Here is a 24,552-nt window from a genome sequence, read left to right as displayed (position 1 = left end):
CATTAAGCTTCCAACAACACTTGCATATGGGACATTCTTCATGTAGTCCCGCTCTTCATCGGTTTTAGGAGACTGCAATGCACTGAGCTTGAAATATGAGGCCATAGGAGTACTCACCGGCTTCGTCTTCGAGTCGATGTTGAATCGTTGCAGTATTCTTTTCAGATACTACTTCTGAGTAAGGTGAACTGTACCTTTCACCCTATCTCTGCTGATCTCCATCCCCAGTATTCTTCGTGCTTCTCCCAGATCTTTCATTTCAAACTCATTACTTAACTGAGTTTTTAAGCGGTCTATCTCCCCCTTACTTTTACATGCAATTAACATATCATCTACATATAAAAGTAAATAAATGAAAGATCCATCTGTAAGTTTTCTGAAATATATACAATGATCGTATTGGCAACGAGTGTATTTCAGATCCATCATAAAGCGGTCAAACCGCTTATACCATTGCCGAGGTAACTGCTTCAAGCCATAGAGAGACTTCTTCAGACTGCATACTCAGTTTTCTTTGCCAGCTTCTTTGAATCCTTCTGGTTGAGACAGATAAATCTCCTCTTCCAGATCACCATGTAAGAAAGTTGTCTTTACATCAAGCTGTGCTAACTCCAGATCATATTGTGCAACCAAAGCTAGCAATATCCGAATGGATGAATGCTTCACAACCGGAGAGAATACTTCACTGTAGTCAATTCCCTCTGTCTGAGCGTAGCCCTTGGCTACCAACCTAGCTTTGTATCGCACTCCATTTTTAGCAGCTGGATCATCTTTCTGATTGAAGATCCACTTACAGCCAATTACCTTCTTTCCTTTTGGAAGCGGCACAAGCTCCCAAGTCTGGTTCTGGTGAAGAGAATGCATCTCTTCATTCATCGCCTTTGTCCATTCAACTTGTTCACTGGAATGTACGGCTTCTCTGTAAGTGGTTGGGATTTCACCCCCTTCAGCTGGTAATGCATATGTCACATAGTCTGCATAACGTGTTGGTACACGTTTCTCTCGTCTCGGTCTGTTGGTTGCTATTGATTCGGGTTGACATGGAGGTACTGTGACTGGATTATCAGTCTCATCTTGTCCATGCTTCTTTGAAGTAATAAACTCCACATTCTGCGAATCATCTGATGTTTCGCCATTACTGCTGCCTTCACTGGACTCTTTATGCTTATGTGACTTAAGCATCTCAGATTCGTTGAATGTTACATCTCTACTGATGATCACCTTTTTGGACTCTATACACCAGAGTCTGTACCCTTTTACACCAGTACTAAAGCCCAAGAATTTTGCTTTCTTGGCTCTAGGATCAAGCTTACTTTCTTTAGTATGATAGTAAGCAGGACATCCGAAAATGTGTAAAAAGTCATAATCAGTAGCATGTTTACCTCTCCACATTTCAATGGGTGTCTTCCCATCATTGGCAGCTGCAGGTAGTCGGTTGATGAGGTGGCAGGCATATGTCACAGCTTCAGCCCAAAATTGTTTACTCAATCCAGCATTCAGCAACATACATCACACTTTCTCTAATAAAGTACGATTCATTCGTTCTGCCACACCGTTCTGCTGCGGTGTACCTCGTACCGTGAAGTGTCTGACAATTCCCTCTCTCCGGCATACTTCCATGAAGGGGTCTGAAGTGTACTCACCTCCATTATCAGATCTGAGACGTTTGATCTTTCTGCCGGTCTGAGTCTCAACCATTTTCTTCCAATCAAGGAAGATTTTCAGCACTTCATCTTTATTCTTCATCGTATACACCCACACACGACGAGAATAATCATCAACAAAAGTTACAAACCAATGTTTACCTCCCAAAGATGCATTTTGGGTAGGTCCCCAAACATCGGAGTGCACATAGTCAAGTATTCCTTGTGTATTGTGTACTGCGGTTCCAAACTTGATCCGCCTCTGCTTCCCCAATACACAGTGCTCACAGAAAGATAGTTTACCAGTCTTGGCACCTTTGAGTAAGGCTTGCTTCACCAGTGTCTGCAAAGCTTTTTCTCCTGCGTGTCCCATACGCATATGCCAAAGACTGGTGGTGTCATCATCAGTCTCATCTAGCTTCTCACAGCCTGTGGAAGCTCTTCCAGCAACAGTACTTCCTTGCAAGAAGTACAAGTTTCCTCGCCTTAAGCCCTTCATTGCCACCTGAACTCCCATTAGTACTTTGAGAGTTCCGTCTTCAATGACGATTCTGAATCCCTTCGAATCCAGAGATCCCAGTGAGATGAGATTCTTTCGCAAGTCCGGAATGTACCGAACTTCTGTCAGAGTCTTGAAGCTGCCATCGTGCAGCTTTAACCGAATGCTACCTATTCCTTGAGTCTTACAGGCACTGTCATTGCCCATAAGTACTGCTCCACCCTCGATCTTTGTGAAGTCAGTAAACCAGTCCCGATTGGGACACATATGATAGGTACATCCGGAATCCATAATCCATTCATCGGAATGACAAATGGATGATGAGCTTATCAAGGAAAAATCCGAATCATCATCTCTGTCCACGACATTGGCTGTGGTGGGTTGATTCTGCTGTTGTCCCTTCCGGTTGGGACAATCCTTCTTCCAGTGTCCTTTGTTACGACAAAAGGAACACTCGTCTCTGGCGAGTTTTCTGCCGACTGATGAACCACGTGATGTGGCCCGGGTTTTCGAATGAAAACCGTTCTTCTTTCTGGGATACCTTGACTGTGGTCTCCCTCTTGCTGTTAAAGCTTCACTTGATGTATCGTGATGTACCTGCTTATCCTTTTTCCGGTACTCATTGCTAATTAAAGAGCTAGATACATCGTCAAAACTAATACTTTCCTTCCCATACAATAGAGTAGTAATTAGATGCTCATATGTATCGGGCAAGGAATTTAACAAAAGTAAAGCTTTATCTTCATCTTCAATTTCAACATCTAAATTTAACAAATCAGCAAGAATTTGGTTGTAACTATTCAGATGTTCAGACATAGAAATACCTTCACGAAATTGGAATCTGAAGAGCTTCTTCTTCAAGTGCAAACGGCTCTCAATGCTCTTCTTCATGAACTTATCCTCCAATTTCTGCCAAAGTACCTTAGCATTTGTCTCTCTCATGACAAAATACTTTTGTTCTTTGGTAAGGCATAATCGGATTGTACTACAAGCTTGAGTATTAAGCTTCTTCCAATCCTGATCAGTCATATCATCTGGCTTTCCTCCCAACGCAATATCCAACTCTTGTTGGATCAACACATCCATGACTTCACACTGCCACATGCCGAAGTTGCTTGTTCCATCGAACTTTTCAACTTCAAACTTGGCATTTGACACAGTGGACCGACGCCCGGAGCTACTGGCATTATCAGAACTCCTATCTCTTCCAGATCTTTCCATTTGAATTTCGAAATTTTAGACTCAAAATTTCAAAATTCTAATCGTACGGATGAGTCCGGAACGATCCAAATAGTAGGAAAGCACTATTTGATTGCTCAAATCCGACTCCGAATGGCTTAGATCAAGCCGAAAATGGATCTGGAAAACGGATGGTTGTGATATGTCTGGCGCGTGTGATGCACGCGCTGAACAGTGCGCGTGGGGCGAGTAGGTGCGTGTGACACACGCGCTACAGCACTGTGTGCGAGTGGGGGCGCGTGGGAGAGTTATTTTCACGCGCTGAACCACTGTAGGCGCGCGTGGGGGCGCGTGAGGAGCGTGTCTGACACGCGTCTTTTTCCTCTGAAGCGCGTGGGGTGCGTGAAGCGCAGCAGATGCACGCGCCGATCTTCTAGGGGCGCGTGTGGGCTCTTCCGACCTCCGTTTTCGATTCCGTTTGCGTCAACGGATTCGTCTCAACGCGAGGAACACCCTGGAGGTGTCAAAAATTTATTTTGACCAACTTGAATTTTCGGACAGCTTGAACCAGAGCTCTTGATGAATTTTTACTGTAGAAATGAATAGTACCACACTAAGTCAGTTCCCAGGAAAGATTGGAGGGTCACAATGGACACACTTAAAATTTCCAATCTCCTAGACAGAACCTCCTTAGACTGTACGTATCCACTCCACAAAAAAAACTAGTGGCTCTGATACCAATTGTTGCGCCACAGGTCTATCCGAAAATCACACAAAATAATTTTAAAGTGGTTCAGCAAATTGCCTACATCCACTGGAGCCTCTTTTATAGAATTTGTACGAGATTTACAAATCACTCTACAAATTTCTATCTCTCTCTCACGTCCCTCTTTCTCTCTATTTTTCTTCTCACCCACTGCCTCTTTCTGCTGATCAGAACTTCTCCTATTTATAGGAGAAGTTCTCTTCAGCTGCTGATTTCGGTGCAGCATTCAGCTGCTAAAAATACGGAGTGAGAGCCTAATAGAAACAAGGCACCGAATGGTGCCTAATAAGACAATGCACCTTACGGTGCATGTACAAGTCATGCCACTTGGGTGGCTGGTCAACAAAGAACCTCATTGGAACAAAACCCTGAGACTTGAGTCACGGCAGTAGAAGGCTTTTCCTTCACATGGTAAGCAATAAGAACCTCATCACTGGATGCACTTGTGTATGCTTAATACTATAAAAGAAAAAGTTCTGGTCCTTCAACATAAAATCTATGAACATTTAATGAATTTATTCATTGATATTTCCTTTTGGAAATTTAACTTATGTCTATGCATAAATGGACAAATTAAGAACGAATTTAAATCCCCTACATTAAGAATAAATCAAAACATATGACAGTATCAGGGAGCTCAATCATTTAAAAATGAATTGGCGGGTCCCTACGTCCCATGCCGACAGCATGGCTCAAGCCACTCAAAATAAAATGATAACAAGTACTTAAGAAATCTATCATGGATGCAATGATACCTGAGAGTAGTCAATCTACAATGAGGACAAGCTATCCATTCCTGATCTTATCAGATCAACTTGTAATGGCATAGGATTCCCGAGCACTTTTTAACAAACATTCCCACAATTTTGTTTTTTCAGGTCTTGTTATGATTTCTTCATGCTTCTTCGAACACAATATTAAAAGCTTCCACAGGCAGCATGCACCAAACTCATGAGCAAAAATGAGAAGACTCACTCCAATCCATCTTATCTTGGCATGGCTCTTGCTTGCAGCTTCTCAATGCCCTTGCTTCACCATGAGTGTCCAGCCTATAGAATCAGGTAAGCCAGTACCCCATTTTCCCCTGCTCAGTATACATCAATCTCTTTTACTGATAGATTAAACTCTTTACTTTATATGATAACACTGAAATACAGAGGAAAACAAGCCAGCAGACCATTTTTTGTTACAGGCTCTAATGTACCTTGCCTTTCTGTTTTTCTAAATGCTGAACACAGTTCATTTGAGGCTCAGACAAGGGCAACCAAGCTCAACGTCGCACAATAGGGATGCCTCACCTAGTCGGGTAAGAACAAGGAATACTCTATTTTCAAGTTCAATTATTCTTCTCATTTATATGGATAATAAGTTAATACAAATGTCATACACCTGCACTCTTTGATTAGTCCAATGACCAAAAACAGGTTAAAGGAAAGAAGATTCATAAGACTCCGTCAGGCCCCAACCCTGCAGGGAATCACCGCCCCCCGTTTAGACATAAATAGATGGATGCACTTGTACGTGCTGCAAAAGCAAGTAAAAGTTAGAAGTTTTAGTCTTACAGCACATTTCGAGGATTAGGAAAAGTCAGATGTATCCATTAGTTTGAGAATCCGTGTCTTTAGGGGTGTTGTGCTTGTATAAAAATGGAAATTAGTCGGGGGTGTGTATTATAGAAGCGGAAGCCTTTATTCAGAGCAAAGTTTATCATAGAATCACCATAAGCTGAATCCCCATTAAAATCTTCCAACAGATGATTTAAAATCCAACCTATGAAAGCTCAAAAGGAAAGAAACCAAGGCATAAAATTTCTTTGCAGAACAATGTTATGGTACTCATGCATTGCAGCAGAGATGAAGGGGCCCAAGATGTTCATATGTTTTACCATATCAGTGGATCCCCCCTGTTTGCAAAATCGGATTATTTATCTTTTCTACACCTCAAAAAGGGTAGTTTGTCTTGTCCCAAAAAAAAAAAAAAAAACTCTAGGCCAGCTCTCAGGCCAATGTGAGTTGAGAGGGGGAGAGAGAGAAACCGATATGATCAAACGTATATCTCGAGGCCAAATGCAGAAAAATCATCTCCATGGAATCACCATTGAGGTTATTTTCACCACTAATTTGTAAGTTTTGCTATTTATGTTCTACGACATGAACTCCATCAACATAAACTCATGTTGCTTCACATGATCTTCCGAGAATGAGAATTGCTCTGATACAGAGCTTGAAATGCTGCGTCGCTTCATTTTATAGAAAGAATTATAGATCCTCCCCATTTTCTAAAGGTAATTAATTACTCAAAACACGCATAACAATCGTGGTGGCTAGACCTTTGCTTAAAATAACATGGAACGTGGATATCGACTTAAGATGAATGAACCGACATAAAAAAGAATGGCCACTATATATTAACCAAGATAAAATTTGCTGAGATATACAAGACTCAACATAAACTACAAAATATAGTACATTGTCTCTCTATACAGCACGTTTCCGCTTTGATCGCTTGCTCCGCCTTGGGCGTGGATAATTTGGTACCTCTTTACCGCTACTAGGAGCATGTGCTTCTTCAAGAGCCTCCTCACCCTGTCAAAATCTCAAGTTAGTTTTAAAATCCTGTGTTAAGTAAAAGAAAACCAGGTAAGAATGCTGTTTACAAGATAAAACTATGCACCCTAACTTCAGATCATAATTGAGTTGGAAGCTGTCAAGATTGATAATGATTCTCCATTCATAATATAAAATAAAGCGGTTGCGCAGTGTTTTTTTAGTATACGTGCCCACTGCCCTTATTTGTTTAGGACTATGCTCACATATGGATCAACTTCTATCTTGAAATAAAGGCACCCGGCCTGATTTTCACTTCATTGTCTCTATGCAATATGTATACCAACATGCCTTCTTAATCTCACTGGGATTGTAGGATGGTGAGACAGGAGAACTTCCTCCTCATCTGTGGTCTTCCTTTTAACAAATACCATATTAGATAATTCCATAGACGTGCATGCAGGCAACAGACACAAATACAACACAGCCTGTTTTCTTTATTGTTTGGTGTTAGCCAAAGACTAATCAATGTAAACTTCACAACAATAGCTGAAATGAAAAACTTGAGGTAGTGGAACCACCGACTGCCAACAGGATGTTAACACAATCAGCTCATGATTATGCTGCCATATGAATTCTGCATCTTCCATTCATTGGTCCAATAAATTTTAACAATGAGCCTAAACATTCAACTAGTATGCTCTTTTTATTTTAAAAGATTAAAATATAATTTCAAAAAAGTAGCAGTCATAATACGATATCAAAATTGCAATCAAGATGGAGGGTAATCTGCCCATGTGAATTACTATCATAACAACAGAATATGGAGCTCTTTCATCTTTGCTTCTTTATTTGCATTAACAGTTACTCACAAAAAGAAAACATGATATTTGTTGCATAACAAAGTGCTTCGGGAGGACAACAGCAACAATTCTCCAACTGAATGGATAGTACGAAACTAAAAGTTGAGTTTTACCTTATCCTTAGTCTCTTCATCTGGATCATCCTCAGAATCAGATGTCGAAGCCAGATTCTGAACATCTTCTGTAGGCATGGCCTTGCTCAACTTTTTCTTATTTTCTCCTTCTTTTAACTGCCTAAACCTGTTGGTTGCCATTTTGCCAGTAAGAAAACTTTGAAAGAGCTGAAGATACTTGTATGCATTCCGTAATGTAAAACTGACCTCTCGCCAGGCTGTACTGGCTGAGAAGCTGATCGTTTTGCACGTCCTGCTGTAATGATTCCACCAGCATTCTCAGCTACAACAGGCTTTGCACCACCTAATTTGCGTAACCATACTTGTTGAGCAGTGCTGAGAACATTGTTTGTGAACCTAACAATCACACAATAAATTTTATGAATTAACAAACCACCAAGTTTGTTCAGAATACATAGTTTTTAATGTCCATGCATAAAGCTTAAAAAGGGTGAAGAGAAAATATATCGGTCAAACACCCTATGATTTAACTTTGTATCACAAAATATCTAATGCAATCAGTTCATGACATGTTAGTTGTTACAAGAGCAATCACATAGAACCTGCCGAGCAACATATCATGTACCAGATAATAAAAAAAGAAATTAAAATCGAACCCAGGATGTTTGAGTCTAACTTTCATCCCAAGTCCACCCTTTGACCAATTGGCTACACCCAAAATACTCATAATGATAATAAATATATTTTATTAGTCCAATAGGGTGTATGTGTTCTTATAATCAATTGGATAATCTGCTAATCTAAGTGTCGGAATCTTCTTTCTGTCATTAATTATTTTATTTGAATTAAAATAAAATAACTCATGCTAGAAGGAAGATTCAGAGCCACCATATTGGACTGAGCAAACATATTTGTTATCATTGTGAGAATTCTCAGCATAGTAGATCAAATCACAAAATTATTGGCAGAATCAGTAGGTGCAACAAAATCATAAAAAGGTCATAGGGCTAACTCAAAGTTTTATACTATTTCACATTCTTGTCGGACATACAAACCACTCTGCATGTATCAAAAGAGTGATATTTATACAAAGAGTGGTTGAGAAGGTGGAATGCAGATTGGCTTCTTAGAAGAGGTTGTATTTGTCTAAAGATCGTAGGCTCACTTTGATTAAAAGTACTCTTTCTAACCTACCCACCACTTTTCTGTCCTTGTTCCCGCTCCCCACAAAGCCCAAAGGTTGCCAACTGTATCAAAAAGTTACAACAAGACTTTTTGTTAGAGTGAGTTGGGGGAAGAGTTCTAATTTCATCTGATAAACTGGTTGGTTGTTTGTCCTCCAATTTCTGGGGGTGGATTGGGGATTCGAAATTTGATGAAATTCAACCAAACTTTGTTGGGTAAATGGTTGTGGCGGTACCAACATGAAAGGGAGGACCTATGGATGTCCGTTATAGATTCACAATTTGGGGAGGCATGGGGAGGATGGTGCTCAAATGAGGTACATGATCCATGTGGGGTGGGCTTGTGGAAGTACATATTAGAAAATGGTGGGAGATCTTCTGGAGACATGAACATATTGTGGTGGGACAGTACTCGTGTCAGATTTTGGTACGACAAATTGTGTGGTAAACAAAGCCTCAAAGACACATTCCCTGCCATTTTTGAGCTCGAGCGGAAGGATGTAGCGATAGCTGACCTTGTGGTCTTTTCTAGAGGCTCCCCTCAATGGAATGTAGATTTCATTAGGCAGCCCAAGATTGGGAGTTGGAGGCTATCATAGAGTTCTATGTGGACTGTATCCGTAAGCACGATTGAGGATAACATAGATAAGATGAATTGGAATCCCTCCAAGAAAGGTAGGTTCCCTGTCAGACCGTTTCACCATGTCTTAACTAGCTCAGGAATGACCACATTCCCATGAAAGAGTATACGGTAGACGAAAGCTCCTTCAAAAGTCATTTTTTTTTTTTGTTTGGACATCATAATTGGACAAGATTCTTACTACATAAAACTTAAGGAAACGTCAGGTAATGGTGCTGGGCTAGTGTTGCATGTGTAAGAAAAATGAAGAATCAGTAGATCATCTGCTTCTACGTTGCAAGGTGGCCAAGACCATGTGGGATGATTTTTTTGCTGGAATTGGATTATCATAGGTCATGCCTCTTAGACTTGTGGATTTCCTTGCAAGCTGGAGAAGCCTCCAAGGTAGTTCACAAGTGGTAGCAATTTGGAAAATTGTTCCCATATGTATGTATTGGTGTATTTGGTAGGAGAAAAATGATAGAAGTTTCGAAGACCGAGAGAACAATGGTTGAGCTTAAAGTTTTCCTTTTTTTAAAACTTTGTTCTTATGAGCAGGGCCCATTGTTGTTAACAGATTTAATGTCCATGATTTTCTACTTTCGGTGGTAAACCCTAGTTAGGTACTTCTTATGTATACTCCCTGCGTACTTGGGCTTTGCCTACTTTTATGAATAAAACTTCTTGATTACCTATTAAAAAAAAGAATAAATTTATACAAAGCAATTATCAACAATAGCATATGGATGCAGATAATCCTAATGGGGCTGATACAGAGAAATGAAAGTGTTAACGAGAAACCAACCAGTAAATGGATAATCCTGATGGGACAGACAAGGAGAAGTAACCAATCATGAGTGGAAGAAACTTGAGAACAAGAAGAGTGTTCTTTTGAGATGGATCATCAGTCTGCCAAAAAAAGAAAATTAAGGCTTCACGATAGAAGGAAAATTTGAGAACAGAGAAATGAAAAGGTTCAGGGAAGAGGCTAATGCTTTACCTGGGGAGGCTTCATGAGCTCCATTGAAATATACTGAGAAAGAACAAGGAGTACAGGCAAAACAAGGTATGCTGCAGTGTCATTCCAGCCCAAAGGTGGATGGCCATCCTGCACGAAGAATTATAGATTGTAAAAGCCACATCAAATGCATAAGAATGCAAGACAACTTGGGTATTCAGTGCCATACATGTAGAAAATACAACTGATAAATGAGGGAGTATCCCTTACCCGCTTTGTAAACTGTGGACCTAATGCTTTAGATCCTCAAAGATACGTGTGGAACACAGCTCATTTATATCCTAGGACATGCTTACCATCCATGGACCATGGCATGCATCTACCTAACTAATGTTGGAAGCAGACAAAATAGGAAGAAATGTCAAACTGCCAACGCAAGCCTAACCTTCCAAATGTCAGAAATGACCTATCTCTCTTCTTTTGGCTGTTAAGTCTTGGTCAAGGCACACAATAGAGGAGACTAAGGATGACAGGGAAGACAGGACAGTATGGGAAGCAGGCCACAATACCAAAAGCATCCTGATGCCTGACTACTGACCAAAAATCTGTGCTTCACTACATGTTTCAGATATGAGCCCCAAATTGAGAGCTCAAGCTAACACTTCCATGATCAGTAATTAACATAAAAACATCCATAAAGATGGTGTTTAACTTAAGAATTGCTATGAGAGATTGAATGTTTGCAATATAATTAAAGACACTGCAATACAATTTTTAGCTCCACAAGCCAAGTGAAAGTAAAGTGTAATTACCACAAATGGAAAAAGCCAAGAAATGCCAGATCCACTTTGCCGAGCAGCAATTGAAGTTGGGCCACCCAAAGAGGGAATCCAAAAGAAACCTTCTGTCAACAGTCCCTTCAGATACAATTTTTACAAAAATTAGCAATGACCAACTTTTTGTGAAGGTATAAGATTTATGTCCAATAACATCACCAAAACGATATTAAGATATTAACCTCTTAATTACCTCATTTGCCACATTTGAAAGAGCTTGATATAGCCCTATCCAGACTGGTATAGTAGCCAAAGTGGGGAAACAACCTTTGCAGGAAAATCAGTAAGATGTTAATATATGCATGTGTGTGTGTATAAGCTGATTAGCATTTTAAGAACATCTTTGCATGACAATTAGTATACTGCCACGGTCCACGGACAACGAATTTGAACTTGTGTCAGCCTAAAGACCAACGACCAAATGAACATATAATTGGAATAAGTATCAACAGGTTGAATTTGAGAGTGTTAATTGCAACGTTAACAGATTTATGAAAAGAACACCTGCCAAAGGATTAACCCCTGCTTGCTTATATAGCCTTGATGTCTCAAGTTGTATTCTTTCCTAAACACAGAAAAAGGGGATAGAGATATCAGAAAGTACAATATTTACTACTTTGGGCCAAAACAAACTAATAAGTATGAAATATTTTTGCTCAAACTGAATGTTTGGTGCGATCACATAAAACCGAGATACCGTCTCACCTGATTACCAGCATATCTTTGTTGAATGGCTTTAATCTTTGGTTGAAGGTTTTGCATAGCTAGTGTTGATTCAACCTACAAACAGTATTGAATGTCACGAACCAAAAATACCAACACTGCCGAGGCCCGTACAGGCACACTGGAATCGGATGCATGTACAGTGAAAGACTCACCTGTTGCTTTGTCAAAGGAAATGTGGCAATTTTAACAATAACTGTAAGCAATATAATTGCAAATCCATACGCATATGGAACGTGCACAGCACTAATTCCATCCTTCAATACCTACAGGAGTCAACAAGCAATTCATTCAAAACTTACTTCGTCTGTCTCTTGCAAATTATAACAGAACAAAAATCTAATCATTTCGCCCACCTTTTTTTGCAAAATTACACAACTACCGACAAATAATTCATATATGTTTTACCTTGAGAACAGCTTCCATGGCATCGGAGATAAACCCGAACCACCCGTTACTTTTCTGCGCGGCCGCCTCAGTGGAGCTTGAGGCTGGGTCGGCTGCGACAGCGGCGTCCGCCAGGGTGTAAAGCAGGCCTTCGGCCCTGTTAAGGAGAGCGGATAAATCAACCGGAGAGTGGACGGAATCGATGGGAGGGATGTCATGAAAGCTGAGCTTGACTCTGGTGGTGGTGGAGAAGAGCCGACCTCGGTGAGGGAGGGTGTGGAGGCCATGGCGAGAGAGGGACGGAAGGGATGGGCCGATGAAGGATGGGGATGAAATAACGGTATTCGCCATGGGAGAAGAGAAGAGGGTGATGAAACGAGCTCAGCTTCTCATGGGGGATGAGGGGATCGGTGGTGGAAGGTATAAGACCGATCGATGGTGGAGAACGTAGAATAATATAATTTCGATCGAATTATCCATATTTTGAGTAAATTCTTCCGTAAAGGTGGCAAATATGTAAAACTAAATTAAAGAACGGGCAAAATACAAAAATGAGTCAAATTCGCCGGGTTGATCACGGACTGTTGTACCCAATGTCCGAATTCCACGTGTGAGAATTGAGGAATTCTTCAAAAAAAATTTTGTCAAAGAGAAATATTTGCTTGATACGCAAATCCTGTAGATTTAAAGACTAATATTTATATTTAAAAATTAATTTTTTTATTATAAATCTCGTATTTATTTTTTTTTAAATTATTTAGAACTTGTATATTTTACGATTATAAATATCATTTCTTAAATTTGTTCTACTTATCATCCTTATACTATACATTTGTTGAAAAAATAAAAATAAGTGTGTAATGTATGAATAATGAGTAAAAATTTTCAACTGATAAATATTATCCATTAAATTTATTTTATAATAAAAAGAATTACAATCTCATCACATGTAAATATTTTTATGTAATATTTGTGTCCAGACCAAACTTTTTTTTTTTGAAAGATATGTAACCGATCCAATTTAGTCCAGTTTTATAGAATTTTTAGAACTGAACCCATTACATCGGTTTTTTATTTTCAATAATCAATTCCACACCAGTTATTCTCTTAAACTAGTATTTTCGATTTTACTAATTCGGTCAAGTTTTCTAATTTTAATCGTGTCAATTTATACTATATATTAATGTATCATAATATTATAGTGTTACTACTATAAATTATAATATTATGCTAATATCATAGTATAATATTAATATATATCATAGTATCATATTATACTAATATCATAGTATTAATACTAACATATTAAGTTAACTATATTAGTCAACTCTTATAATATATGATCAAATAAATTATAAATGTTCATATTCAAGATTATAAAATTTTAATATAAAATTATTTTATATACTATATGTACATATATATAAAAATTTCATATATCATTATATATATTATATATAAAAATTATATATAATATTTTATATAATATTAACAATTTAATTTGTATATATGTATTTTTAAATCGGTCCAATCTAATTTTGAAAAGTAAATAACCAAAATTTGATTGGATGTGACTAATTTTTACAATATAAAAATTGATTTCAGATCGATCCTTCAGACCGGACCGATCTAAAACCAAACCAACCAACTAATTTTCCAATTTTTTGATTAAAAAAATCTAGTTACAAGTACAATTACGTATTAATATGTGCATTAATTTAATATGATTAATAAAAATTAAATTTTTTTAAAAATAGTACTAATTTAAATTTTAAATATGAATAAATTAATATTAATACATAAATTAATACATAACTTTATTTATACGTAACAAAACTATTTTCGATCTAAACTTTCACCACTGCATATCTCCGTTGGAGGAAACTTGAGTGACTCTGTTAACTTACATGGCTTACCTCGTTAGCACAAAGGGCTTTCCTACATACAGTCGGGAAATGCAGTCGGCGTGAAGTCGACTGTACGGAATGAATAAAAAAATTATTTTATATTCAGGAGGACCTACATGAATAAAAAAAAGTTATAAAAATAATTTTTTTTTTCATGTAGATCCCTTATTAATTTACTTTTTTCTCCATGACTGCACGCCGACTGCATTTTTCAACTGCAAAAAGTATTTCTCTAGCACAAATGGGCTATTCATGTCATTCAAAATTGATCATCATGCAAGTAATTTTACTGCCGGAAATTTTGTGATAAAATGAAATTATCACATTACACTTTTTTTAAAATTATTTAATAAATTTTTGTTATGAATAATACTAGATAATAGGCACAGTTATAAATTATGTAATTAGTACACTTTTTTTTTTAAAATAAAGTTTATTATTAAAATAATATTTTTATTTTTATTTTTGTTTATAAATAGTATTAGAGTACATATCAATCAAAAGTGACTAATCAATGGTATTGGAGGATAATGAACCACGTGGCCCATTTAATATGAAAGTATTGGTAGCCTTGCAATCTTGCCATTTCGGGTAAGGCTAGTTCTGAAGTAAAAACAAGTCCACGCCCAAGGCCTGTAAAGACTAGACTTCAAGGTCAGGGCTACTAACTGCCCTGTACAGGTTGTTAGCTGCCCTCTCCTCCCCCTCCCCTACCTCACAGGCAGCGGGGGCCTGCCTCCAGCGACCCGCATTCCGATCCACACTCCTCTTTTATTTAATATAAAAAATTATATTTTTAATATTTACATAAATAATTTAAATAAATATATTATATATAGGTATATATAATTTGTTAAAAGTTTGAAATTGAATTCTGAGTTAATGGATTGCATTGGTCTCTTAGACCAACTTTTATATAAGAGGCTAAGGCAATATTATAATCATACTTGAATAATGTGTGGTGAATTGTTAAGTCCTACATTGTTTAAGTTTGATTATTGTATTATCTTGGCCTTCTATATAAATGTTGGCTTAAGAGGTCAAGGCAATCCAAAATAAACTCTAATGAGTTTATATTCTTTTTGAATGTATATATATTTTAATTTATAATTTAAATTATGTTATAATTTGAGTTTAAAAAAAACTTTAGATCCAAAATTAATTTATAGACCCCATGGGTTATTGGGTTGAGCGAGGGGTGTCGAGGTGCAATTTCAACCCACCCCCCGCCTAGCGGGGTGGCCCCTTCCTGCACCCTATCCGCGAGGCGGGTAGAACGGTCACAACCCCCAGGAAATTTGCCTGGGACCACACATCGACACAACTCATGGAGGGTTAGGACAGTCACATGGCTAGTCTGCTTACATGCCTTGGCTCAGACCATGACACGCAGTGGGCAACCATGGAGACTAATGGTCGTGTGCAGACCAGGTGTGCAGGCTTGTGCGTGCATCTGCGAGCATGCATGCGTGCCCCAACACCACTTAGTGAGGCTAGTGGCGTGCCCTCACAAACATGCCATCCAGCACACGGTACCAACCTGTGCCTTGCAGGCAAGGCTAGTGGCGTGCTCCCACATGCACGCCATCCAGCGCACGGCTCTAGCCTGTGCCTTAAAGCCCTATAGCTCAGACCGTCAGTTTGGGCCATACATGCTCATCACCCAGACCATCAGCTCGGGCCATGCAGGACTACCGCCCAAGCCACTTGACTGAGCACCACAGTAGCAGTACGGCATCACTCTGTGCCCACCATTAGGCCTAGGCTTCACACCATGTCATGCCCACAACCAGACCAACGCGTGGCACCATGCCATGCTATGCAGCGAGTCGCGGACCAGACCATGACTAGCCTAGCCGTGAACCATGCACCACCTTAGCCCACCATGGGCCATGCATGTCTCGGCCACCATGGCTAAATTATCATTTTTATTTATTTTATTTAAAGACTTGATTAATTATTATTTCATTTATTTATTTATTTTATTTTATTTTGCTTAGGGACCTTTTGGAGGTTTCCACTTTGTAAACTCTATAAATAGGACCCTTAGACAGACATTTCATTAGAATCTTTTGACAAATTGAACATTGAGTGGCCAGCCATAGGGTTTGGAGAGTGATATTTTCGGTGCTCATGCACTTGGACTCTTTTGGGGTGCAATTCATGAATCCCCAAGGAGAGGATTTTTACTGTGCAATTCATGAATCTGTGTTGATTCAATATATCCTTTAATATATCGAGGATTCCTTTCAATTCTTTGTGCAATTTGTGAATCGAAGATTGTTTGGTTCTTTTGTTTTTATTTTATCTTTTTGTTGGTTGATTTGGAGTGTCGAGGCCGAATCCTCTATTAGGGAATTCAGATTGTGTGGAGTTTTGCTAGATCTCTTGTGTTCATGTGATTTCTTGCATGTTCATAAGATTTCCTTGAAGTTTCTTGAAGAATTCCATCTCCAAAACATCAATTTCGGTCAACCTATCTTTTGCCTTTTTCCATCACCTTCAATTGCCTCAAATCACAAAACCCTAGCCTCCCATCAAGACTTATGCGCCACTCATCAAATCCCATAACTAAAAAAACCACAAAAACCCTAGATCTCACCTTGAGAGATTCGGCCATAGCTTCCTTGGCTTGGCCGAAACCCTAGATCCTAAAAAGTCTTACTTCCATTTTTTTCTCCATCATTTGATTGGTCAATTTCCTTGATTGTCAAATCCCATATTCCCACCAAAATACATTTTTCTTATCCATCCTACCCATTTTCGGCCAGCCATTATCCTCCTAGATCTCAAATTCTATTTTTTAAGAATTTCACAATTCCTAACTTTTAATATCTCACAAACCACATTTGCCCTAGCCGAATACACCCCCAATAGCCTTGGACGAACTCCTCATCCAACCTAGCCTCACTCACTCATCTCTAAACCCTAGCCAAGATAGCCCATCATCCAACCCTAGCACACAAGTGGCGCCTAGCATACCAAGGGTCACTTAGCTGTGCACCATAATCACTTAACCCGTGATCACCTAACCCAAACACTATCCTACTTCCCACCATTGAACCCTAGCCTCATCACACCTAAGCTCCATTTGGGTTACACGTGATCTACACCAAGCAAAGGAGTCTCATCGATCACTAGAGGTGCAACAAAGCGAGAATTAGACCCTTAGTGTTTGGAGGCTTGACCGAGGTCTCCAACAAGAACCCCTACCTCACAGAGAAGTTGTTTGTCCCTATCCTATAGGCAGATAAGTGAGGGGCAGGACTTCCCTACCATTCAACATATATCGAACCACCACAAAATCAAACCTGCCCAATCATTGAACCTCCCATTTGTTGGGTTTTGTATAGTCTAGTTTATCGTTGTGGCAACCCCATTTGATGATTCGACCCAATAATGATTTATTATAGTTTTTTAAAGTGGATTTTCAATTAAGCTGTTTTTGGCACTGTTTTTTACTCAAGAATATTCAAGATAGAAAGTTCACTCAGACTTTTAGCTAGAGCAAAGATCAAATAAAAAAGTTCGCTCGACTCGACGCTAGAGCAAAAACCAGAAATAGAGTTTACTCGATGCGCACGTGACACTCTGCTTGAGCGAGTATGACAGAAAATTGAAAATTAGGATTTCCATCATGCAACCCTAAAAATACACTTATTTTGTATAATTTGACCGTTTTGAACGGTGAAAAATCACCCTAAAGTGTATCTAGTGATTCTTCAACATAATAAAATCCTCTGCAACTTCATAGATGTAGGTACGTTGCCGAATCACGTAAATTTGTATCGTGTAACTGATTGTTTGATTATTTCTTGCTTACTTTCACTTTATTGTCATCATTTTTGCAACACTATTTGCCATGGCTAAATTGCCAAAAAAGGGCACCAGGAAGACAAAGAAAACAAGAAGAAAATGAAATTTCAAAAAGAATCTCGAGAATCATTGCTTGCGTTTTGATGAACTAAGGAGATGATAGGGTGCGACACGGTGTGGGATCAAGCAAATGGGCGGTAGTGCGATGACAGGGAGAAGAGAACAAGAACAACAAGAAAAAAGAGAAGACTAAGAAGGAGAGGAGGAGAAGAAGAAATGGAGCTAGATCCATCAGGAGAAGAAGAGAGAACAAAAGGAGGTAGACCTATGAGGAGGAGATGAGAGAATGATAGAAGAATAAATCGGAAGAAGAAAGAAGAAGAGATAAGCGACAATGTGAATGTGTAATGGTATTTTGGGTTTCTTTTCTCAAATATACATGTATTGTGCGCGGACGGGTGATTATCAAGCAGGTGAGTATCCCACCTGCCCGCTAGCTTTGTCAAAAAAAAAAAATTGTCAGCTCGTTGCTCAACAAGCTGGCGATTTGGGCAGGCAAGTTGGGTCTGGGTGCCTCGCTAACCAGCCCTATTCACGGTTGCTAGATAACGGCACCAAATAAAAAATAAAAATATAATTATCCAATATTAGAAGCCAAGGTTTCCAAGCGTTTGACAAGCAATTTAAGAACCAGCCACAAAAGAATAGAAATCCATCTAAAAAAACAATATAGACAAAAAAAAGTGCCCATTCTAACATACCATAATATGTAAAGGTGTAAATCAAGGAGATGGATGGTTGAGTTTCAATGCTGAATAAAGCAACGAAACCCATGATTCTAAACCCAAGATCTAAGACCCTTTCGGAAACAAGCTTCCAAATACAAATGGCTATAAATCTCTCATCCAAATTGTAAAATCACCACTTCTCCCAAAAGTTTAAACTGATGAAAAGAAGTAAATTTTATTATTTATTTTAGATATTAAACACTATCCCTGACGTGTGGTCAGACTCCCCCTCAATGGGTAGCCCAGCACGTAAAATATTTAATTAAATGGAGTAGAGTATAGAATCAGGGTTCAAACTCAAGAACTTTGCTCTGATACTATGTGAAATCACCACTTATCCCAAAAGTTTAAACTAATGGAAAGAGGTAGATTTTAATATTTATTTTATATCTCAACACAGAAAAAGCATATTTATCTTAAGTAAACCTGAGCACAAAATGCTAATATAAGCACAGCAGGTCTGTAACTGTTGGACATGCTCCCCAATTTTGCTACTTTCACTCCCATAAATGGCTTGCCAAGCTCTTATAATAATCCAAAAGCTCAAATTGCAGTGCATTCACAAGTCTTTAAAAATTGAAAATCTACTAAATTTAGTAAACTAGACAGGAAAATGCAGGACCAGATTGCTTGTTCAATATTCACTACGCACTCGTGCACTGCTACTGAATCTGATATCTGCATATATCCAACATGCAGTTCCAATAATGCAAGAAATAAAATAGTTGTCAAAAAAATAATTCAAGAAATAATTAAAAAATTCCTAACACCATGCGATGCATTCATCAGCTCAGTACTTCTCCCCTTGACTCCTCTTACATGCAATGGGAATTTCTACCAATTTTGGGAAGCTAGTTGATCCTAAACTCAAAAGACCTGGTTGATTACATTTCTCCAGCTCGTTCGATAGAATGGGCTATCCAAGTTCCCCAACTCTATCCTATAAAAGCAACACAAAATTTTATGGAACAAGATCTCTAAACATGCATCTGAAATACAGACATTTGTTCCAAAGGAAAACAAAAATGAAGTAAAATCAATATGATCTGTAAAAGTTGTCAAATACTAATCAATATCTGTCAGTAACTGAAGGATAAGTAATAAAGAACATATTGCAAAGGTTTTCATTTTCTCACCAGTATCATTTCCAACTAACTACTTTCATATCTTATCACCAAGGAATTATGCAAGACTCTACTGATCAAACAAAAATTCAAACTAAAACAAATTCAAGACAAGTACAACATCCCACAAGTCCATCATCACAATTTTAAGCCCATCTTTTAGAAAAATTGAAAAGAACGAGAAAAGGGGCTGACAACCAAATCAAAAGAACAGGATTTGGAATGTTGTTAATCCAACTCCTTCACAACCTTAATCCCCATGGTATTGGCGGTCCCAATGATGGACTTGCAAATGGACTCCAAGGGCATGTATTGGCAATAAGGGTCAGACTGTTTCACCTTGGCAATCTCGTAGACATGCTGGAGAGTTATGGTAGAGGCGACCTCGTGGCCCGGTCGGCTGCTGCCGGACTCGACCCCGGCTGCCTTCTTGATGTACCAGGTGACAGAGGGGGACTTCACGATGAACTCGAAGGTGTTGTCCTTAAAAGCGGTGATGGTAACGGCCATGGGTGTGTCGGGCTTGTACTTCTGTGTGCGGGCATTAAAGTCCTTGCAGAAGGCCATCAGATTCAGCCGGTACTGTCCCAGAGCAGGTCCCACCGGTGGTGCTGGGCGAGCTCCTCCGGCTGGGACCGTGAGACGGATCGTCGCGGCCACGGGCCGCCGGGTAAGGATCTCTTTCAGCGTCGACATGCCCTCAACGTGTTTGTGCTTGCGTGTGAAAGAGAGAGGGATCCAGGGGAAATATACGACTTAGCGCTCGGGTAGGGTAGCGTCTTGCATCCAAGTTTAATAGCTCGTGTTGGTGACGACGGTCCTTCGAGGATTTCGTGCCTAAGTATTTAATCGGTACGTTGAAATAAGTTAAATTGAATGGTAAATAATAATAATTTATGAGTTTTATTAAGATGAGTTTAATTTTTTTTATAAGAAATGAAAAAAATAATAGATCTCGTCAATAATTTATTTGGGATGAATTGAATTTGATTCAGTAATTAAGGTACTGTTTGACCATTTGAATTTTTCATCTCAAATACAAAATTTCATCTCATCATTGTAACTTTTCTAAATTCTCATATAAAATATAATAAACAATTCAATTTTTTCTTAATTTTTTCAAATCTCAAAATAATAATAATATTAAAATATAATATTTTAATATTTAATCTTAAAACTCAGAATTCTCATATGAAAATTTTCAGTGATCAAGTAGAACTTAAATATAATTTAAATTTTAGGATCTAAAATAAAAAAATAATAATAAATACCTAATGTCTCTTGAATTTACTGTATGTCTATTCTCCTCTACGACCAAATTTGAAGAATGAGATAGAATGAGAATTTTATAAAAAAAACTTTGGTATAGGCATGGAGGGGCACCGATGCGCACCGATGTCGTATGTGGACCATTTATTTAAACGGTACATTTGGAGTAAAAGCGGGAATGAAAATGAATTTGAGAGGAAGACACCATTTCCTAGGTTACATCTCTCTCTCTCTCTCTCTTCGTTTTGATAGGTTCCATTTTTCTCTCTCTCCATTTTCTTTTCCTCTCCCGTCATCCCCATTCTCTTTCCTTTCTTTGCAAAACACTTCTCCTCCACTTCCCGACTACCGGGGGCTATTTCCGTTCTGGTAAACGTATAGAATTATAATTTACATGAGCATATCTCGCCTTCGGTGGTCAAAAATGACGGAGGAGATCAGAAACGCCGAGATGCGATCTTCTCTGCGTCCCCAACAAAACCAAGGTCTTTGTGGCCTTCTGTTCTTCGTTGGATTCCCTTCTCAACTAATCACATCCTTGCTGCCGAGAAGTGCCCTCTCTTTCTCTCTCGTCAAGTATTTTTCTCTCTCCCCCGCTCTCTCTCTCACAGCAGTAGTTTCATTAAATGTTGGAGCTGGTCGATTTTGTGTTGTGGATATATGTTGATTTTGTGGTTTTCATTAGTTAGGTATTGAATTTAGTTATCGAATTTAGGTCTTTGGATCTGGTATGTATTTACTTTAGGTTTTTAAAGCAATTTGAAGTTATTAATCTGTTCGGAAGCTAACTGGGTTGAGTTCAAACACTTCCCCGGGTTGCCTTTATCCCATATTTGAATCCATTCATTTGCATTTAGTTTATTTCCTTATTACATCCAGATATTTGGTACCAACATCTATAAAGTGCCCAGCACACAGGCTTGAGACTTTTATTTGAATAGGCAAATGCTTGTTCTTATTATAGAGGAATCGAAGTCCTAACAGGAAAAGGAGGTAAATGGGGCACTTGATTTAAAACCAATAAACAAAGGATCTCATATATCTTTGCCGGCATTTGTGTTGAGGTGATATATTGTGATCTTGTTTATAATTTTGAGTGGTAATGTTTATTCCAAATGGCAATTTTGAGTCTAGCCCCTGGTAAGGATACCCTCCTTTTGAGTTTTTGCGAGGTCATGTCCTAAATTGCTGTGTAAATGCAAAACCTTCCTTTTATTTTTCAGTTAGGGCCGTCTGGTTCTCTTGTATAAATTCATTGTTGCACCCGATTTCTCCATCTTGTGATGAAATATTTCTTATCCAAATATTTGGAAAATGCTCATCTAGGAAAAGAAGGAAACAATTTTTTAGAGTATCTTTAGATCCATGGGAGAGGGTGCATGTACTATTGTTTACCTGAACCTTGGTGTATATATTTTCTAGGGGTTACATGTTTATAATTTTGAAGTACAAGGGTAAGGAACACAATAATGCTTTCTCTACCACGGTATGTTGTATTTCTTTTTGGTTGGTAACTGACTTGACTTGTTGAAAAAAACTTAGGTAACTGTGTTGCATTCCAAATCTTTGAGTTTAGCGCATCTTTCACATGACATATCTTTTAACTTCATATGTTGTTCTTTATAAAGAGTCCAAGATGGGAATTAGTGATGCTTCCTTCGCTGCTTTGTTCACTTTCTCCAAGCCTTTCTGATCATAAAAGCTAATATTATGATATTATGTTGAGATACGATTTCACTTGCTCTCAAATTTCCTATTCAAGGTTATCACACAAAGGAAAACTCTTGGTATAAGCGGTATAGAGTACATTTTTTGTGGGGGTTTGTCTAGTTATATCTTTACTCTGCATTAACCTTTTTTCACTTACTGCTTTTAGGTGGTCTGGGCATCTAGCAGCAGCATTGAAAACTCCATTGAACCAGTTGAGATACCTCCTCCATGGCCAAAGAAGAAACGCTCACATCCTTATGATTTTAATTCGCTTGATTCTCCAACAAATCAAACTCAAATGTCTCCATTGCCAAATTTATTGGTGGCCAAGGAAGGCGCCAAATCAACTTGCAGTTGTGATGACAAAGTTGTGTATTTTGTTGTAATGGATGTAGCCAGTTGATTTTGATTTAATGGACAGTCATGTGTATTTTGATTTAATGAACGTGGTCATGTGTATTTTTTTGTAATGGATGTAGACATGTAAACATGAATATTTTGATTTAATGGATGTAGTCATGTGTATTTTCTTCACTTTGATTTAATGGATGTGCAATTGGATCAGATTTGGAAGACAACTTTTTCTCTAATGATCATTAGATCACTCATGTTTGGAACAAGTTTTACCTGGAACTTATTTAGGTGAACCCAATTTAACTTTGCTTTCTTTTTCTTGAATTTACTTCCTCAAGACTTTAACAGGATATAAAGTAAGAGAAATAGACGTGCACAATTTTTTCAATATACTTCAATATTTTGATGACAACCAAGTTTTAAATATTTTCTAAAAAATCAACTACTATTTTCCAATTAGAAAAATATAGTTACAAGCACAATTGTGCACTAATCTGTGCACTAATGTGATGCGATTGGTCAAAAAGTAGATTTTATTGAAAACAATGTTAATTTAAATTTTAAATATGAATAAATCGGTATTAGTACACAGATTAGTGCGTGACTGTGCTTGTATGTAGCAAAACTCTTTCCAATTTACAAGAAAGAGAGTTTTCATGGCTTCATTGGATTATATAAAATGAACAGACACAAGGCTCTAGGGTAACCCATGACAAACTTGAAGACACCTATTTTTCTGATCAATATCATTCTTAAATGATGCAGTAAAATCAGAGATGCAATAAAATCATATATGCAGTAAAATAAGAGACACATAAAGACAACCATGCTACTTTGTTCTGGTCAATATCAGTCTTAGGCTGAAATCATAGGCATTTTTTGCTCATTTTATTGCTGAAATCAGAGATGCAGTAAAAAGTTCAACACTTAATCTACTCATTTTGCTGAAATCAGAGATGCAGTCAAAGTTCAACACTTAATCTACTCATTTTCTTGCTGAAAATCAGAGATGCAGTTCAACTGTCTACTCATTATCTTCCTGAAATCAAAGGCATTTTCACTGCTTCCTATATCATAACCAAAGCACACAACAGTATACACGAACTCATTGTCAATGTAACAATACATTTGTATAAATATTGAGCAGAAAAGTTAACACCTGCTCATAGAAGTTAGATTACAGCTTACCCAAAAAATCAAGAAGTAGAAGAAGAAGAGTACCAACTTAATGATAGCAGTGCACAACCACCGCCCCCAAAAGTAAATAATTCTTAATTACATCAGATACATCTTGTACAACTCAAAAT

The 24,552-nt window shown here is 38.1% G+C and overlaps 3 protein-coding genes across 5 annotated transcripts; 1 reads left to right on the top strand and 2 right to left on the bottom strand.

The window, feature by feature from the left end:
• Positions 1-4,212: 4,212 nt before the first annotated feature.
• On the top strand, positions 4,213-5,782 carry LOC122292524 (CLAVATA3/ESR (CLE)-related protein 46-like). The gene is made up of 3 exons (XM_043100925.1): positions 4,213-5,148; positions 5,326-5,393; positions 5,512-5,782. The coding sequence occupies exons 1-3, from the start codon at positions 5,049-5,051 to the stop codon at positions 5,590-5,592; spliced, it is 249 nt and encodes an 82-aa protein (XP_042956859.1). The 5' UTR covers positions 4,213-5,048; the 3' UTR covers positions 5,593-5,782.
• A 689-nt stretch (positions 5,783-6,471) lies between these two features.
• LOC122292523 (inner membrane protein PPF-1, chloroplastic-like) lies at positions 6,472-12,741 on the bottom strand. Its single transcript, XM_043100924.1, has 11 exons — positions 12,299-12,741; positions 12,046-12,156; positions 11,873-11,947; positions 11,672-11,732; positions 11,361-11,434; positions 11,144-11,248; positions 10,374-10,481; positions 10,179-10,282; positions 7,817-7,966; positions 7,610-7,736; positions 6,472-6,672 (listed from the first exon to the last, which is right to left on the bottom strand). The coding sequence occupies exons 1-11, from the start codon at positions 12,626-12,628 to the stop codon at positions 6,565-6,567; spliced, it is 1,353 nt and encodes a 450-aa protein (XP_042956858.1). The 5' UTR covers positions 12,629-12,741; the 3' UTR covers positions 6,472-6,564.
• Positions 12,742-19,228: 6,487 nt separating this feature from the next.
• LOC122291230 (54S ribosomal protein L19, mitochondrial) lies at positions 19,229-20,733 on the bottom strand. Of its 3 annotated transcripts, none has more exons than XM_043098878.1 (2): positions 20,252-20,733; positions 19,229-19,466 (listed from the first exon to the last, which is right to left on the bottom strand). In XM_043098878.1, exons 1-2 carry the CDS (start codon positions 20,606-20,608, stop codon positions 19,332-19,334), a joined length of 492 nt encoding a protein of 163 aa, XP_042954812.1. In that variant the 5' UTR covers positions 20,609-20,733; the 3' UTR covers positions 19,229-19,331. The 3 variants fall into 3 exon arrangements, with proteins under 3 accessions (XP_042954812.1, XP_042954814.1, XP_042954813.1); XM_043098880.1 differs by lacking the exon at positions 19,229-19,466 and adding an exon at positions 19,572-19,728 and having other exon boundaries at positions 20,252-20,731; XM_043098879.1 differs by lacking the exon at positions 19,229-19,466 and having other exon boundaries at positions 19,987-20,730.
• Positions 20,734-24,552: the final 3,819 nt, after the last annotated feature.

This window comes from Carya illinoinensis, chromosome 13 (genome assembly GCF_018687715.1).
Source record: "Carya illinoinensis cultivar Pawnee chromosome 13, C.illinoinensisPawnee_v1, whole genome shotgun sequence".
In the NCBI taxonomy this organism is placed as follows: domain Eukaryota; kingdom Viridiplantae; phylum Streptophyta; class Magnoliopsida; order Fagales; family Juglandaceae; genus Carya; species Carya illinoinensis.
The sequence above is the reverse complement of the archived record's forward strand: the minus strand, read 5'-3'. Positions and strand labels throughout refer to the sequence as shown.

Coding starts and splice junctions, on each gene's coding strand:
- LOC122291230 (XM_043098878.1), bottom strand. CDS start 20,608: ATGTCGACGCTGAAAGAGATCCTTACCCGGCGGCCCGTGGCCGCGACG. Junction 19,467..20,251: donor ATGTCTACGAGATTGCCAAG/GTGAAACAGTCT, acceptor GGATATATGCAG/ATATCAGATTCAGTAGCAGT.
- LOC122292524 (XM_043100925.1), top strand. CDS start 5,049: ATGAGAAGACTCACTCCAATCCATCTTATCTTGGCATGGCTCTTGCTT. Junction 5,149..5,325: donor TGTCCAGCCTATAGAATCAG/GTAAGCCAGTAC, acceptor TGCTGAACACAG/TTCATTTGAGGCTCAGACAA. Junction 5,394..5,511: donor GGGATGCCTCACCTAGTCGG/GTAAGAACAAGG, acceptor GACCAAAAACAG/GTTAAAGGAAAGAAGATTCA.
- LOC122292523 (XM_043100924.1), bottom strand. CDS start 12,628: ATGGCGAATACCGTTATTTCATCCCCATCCTTCATCGGCCCATCCCTT. Junction 10,482..11,143: donor CTTGGCTTTTTCCATTTGTG/GTAATTACACTT, acceptor TTCTTCGTGCAG/GATGGCCATCCACCTTTGGG. Junction 10,283..10,373: donor AGCTCATGAAGCCTCCCCAG/GTAAAGCATTAG, acceptor TTTTTTTGGCAG/ACTGATGATCCATCTCAAAA.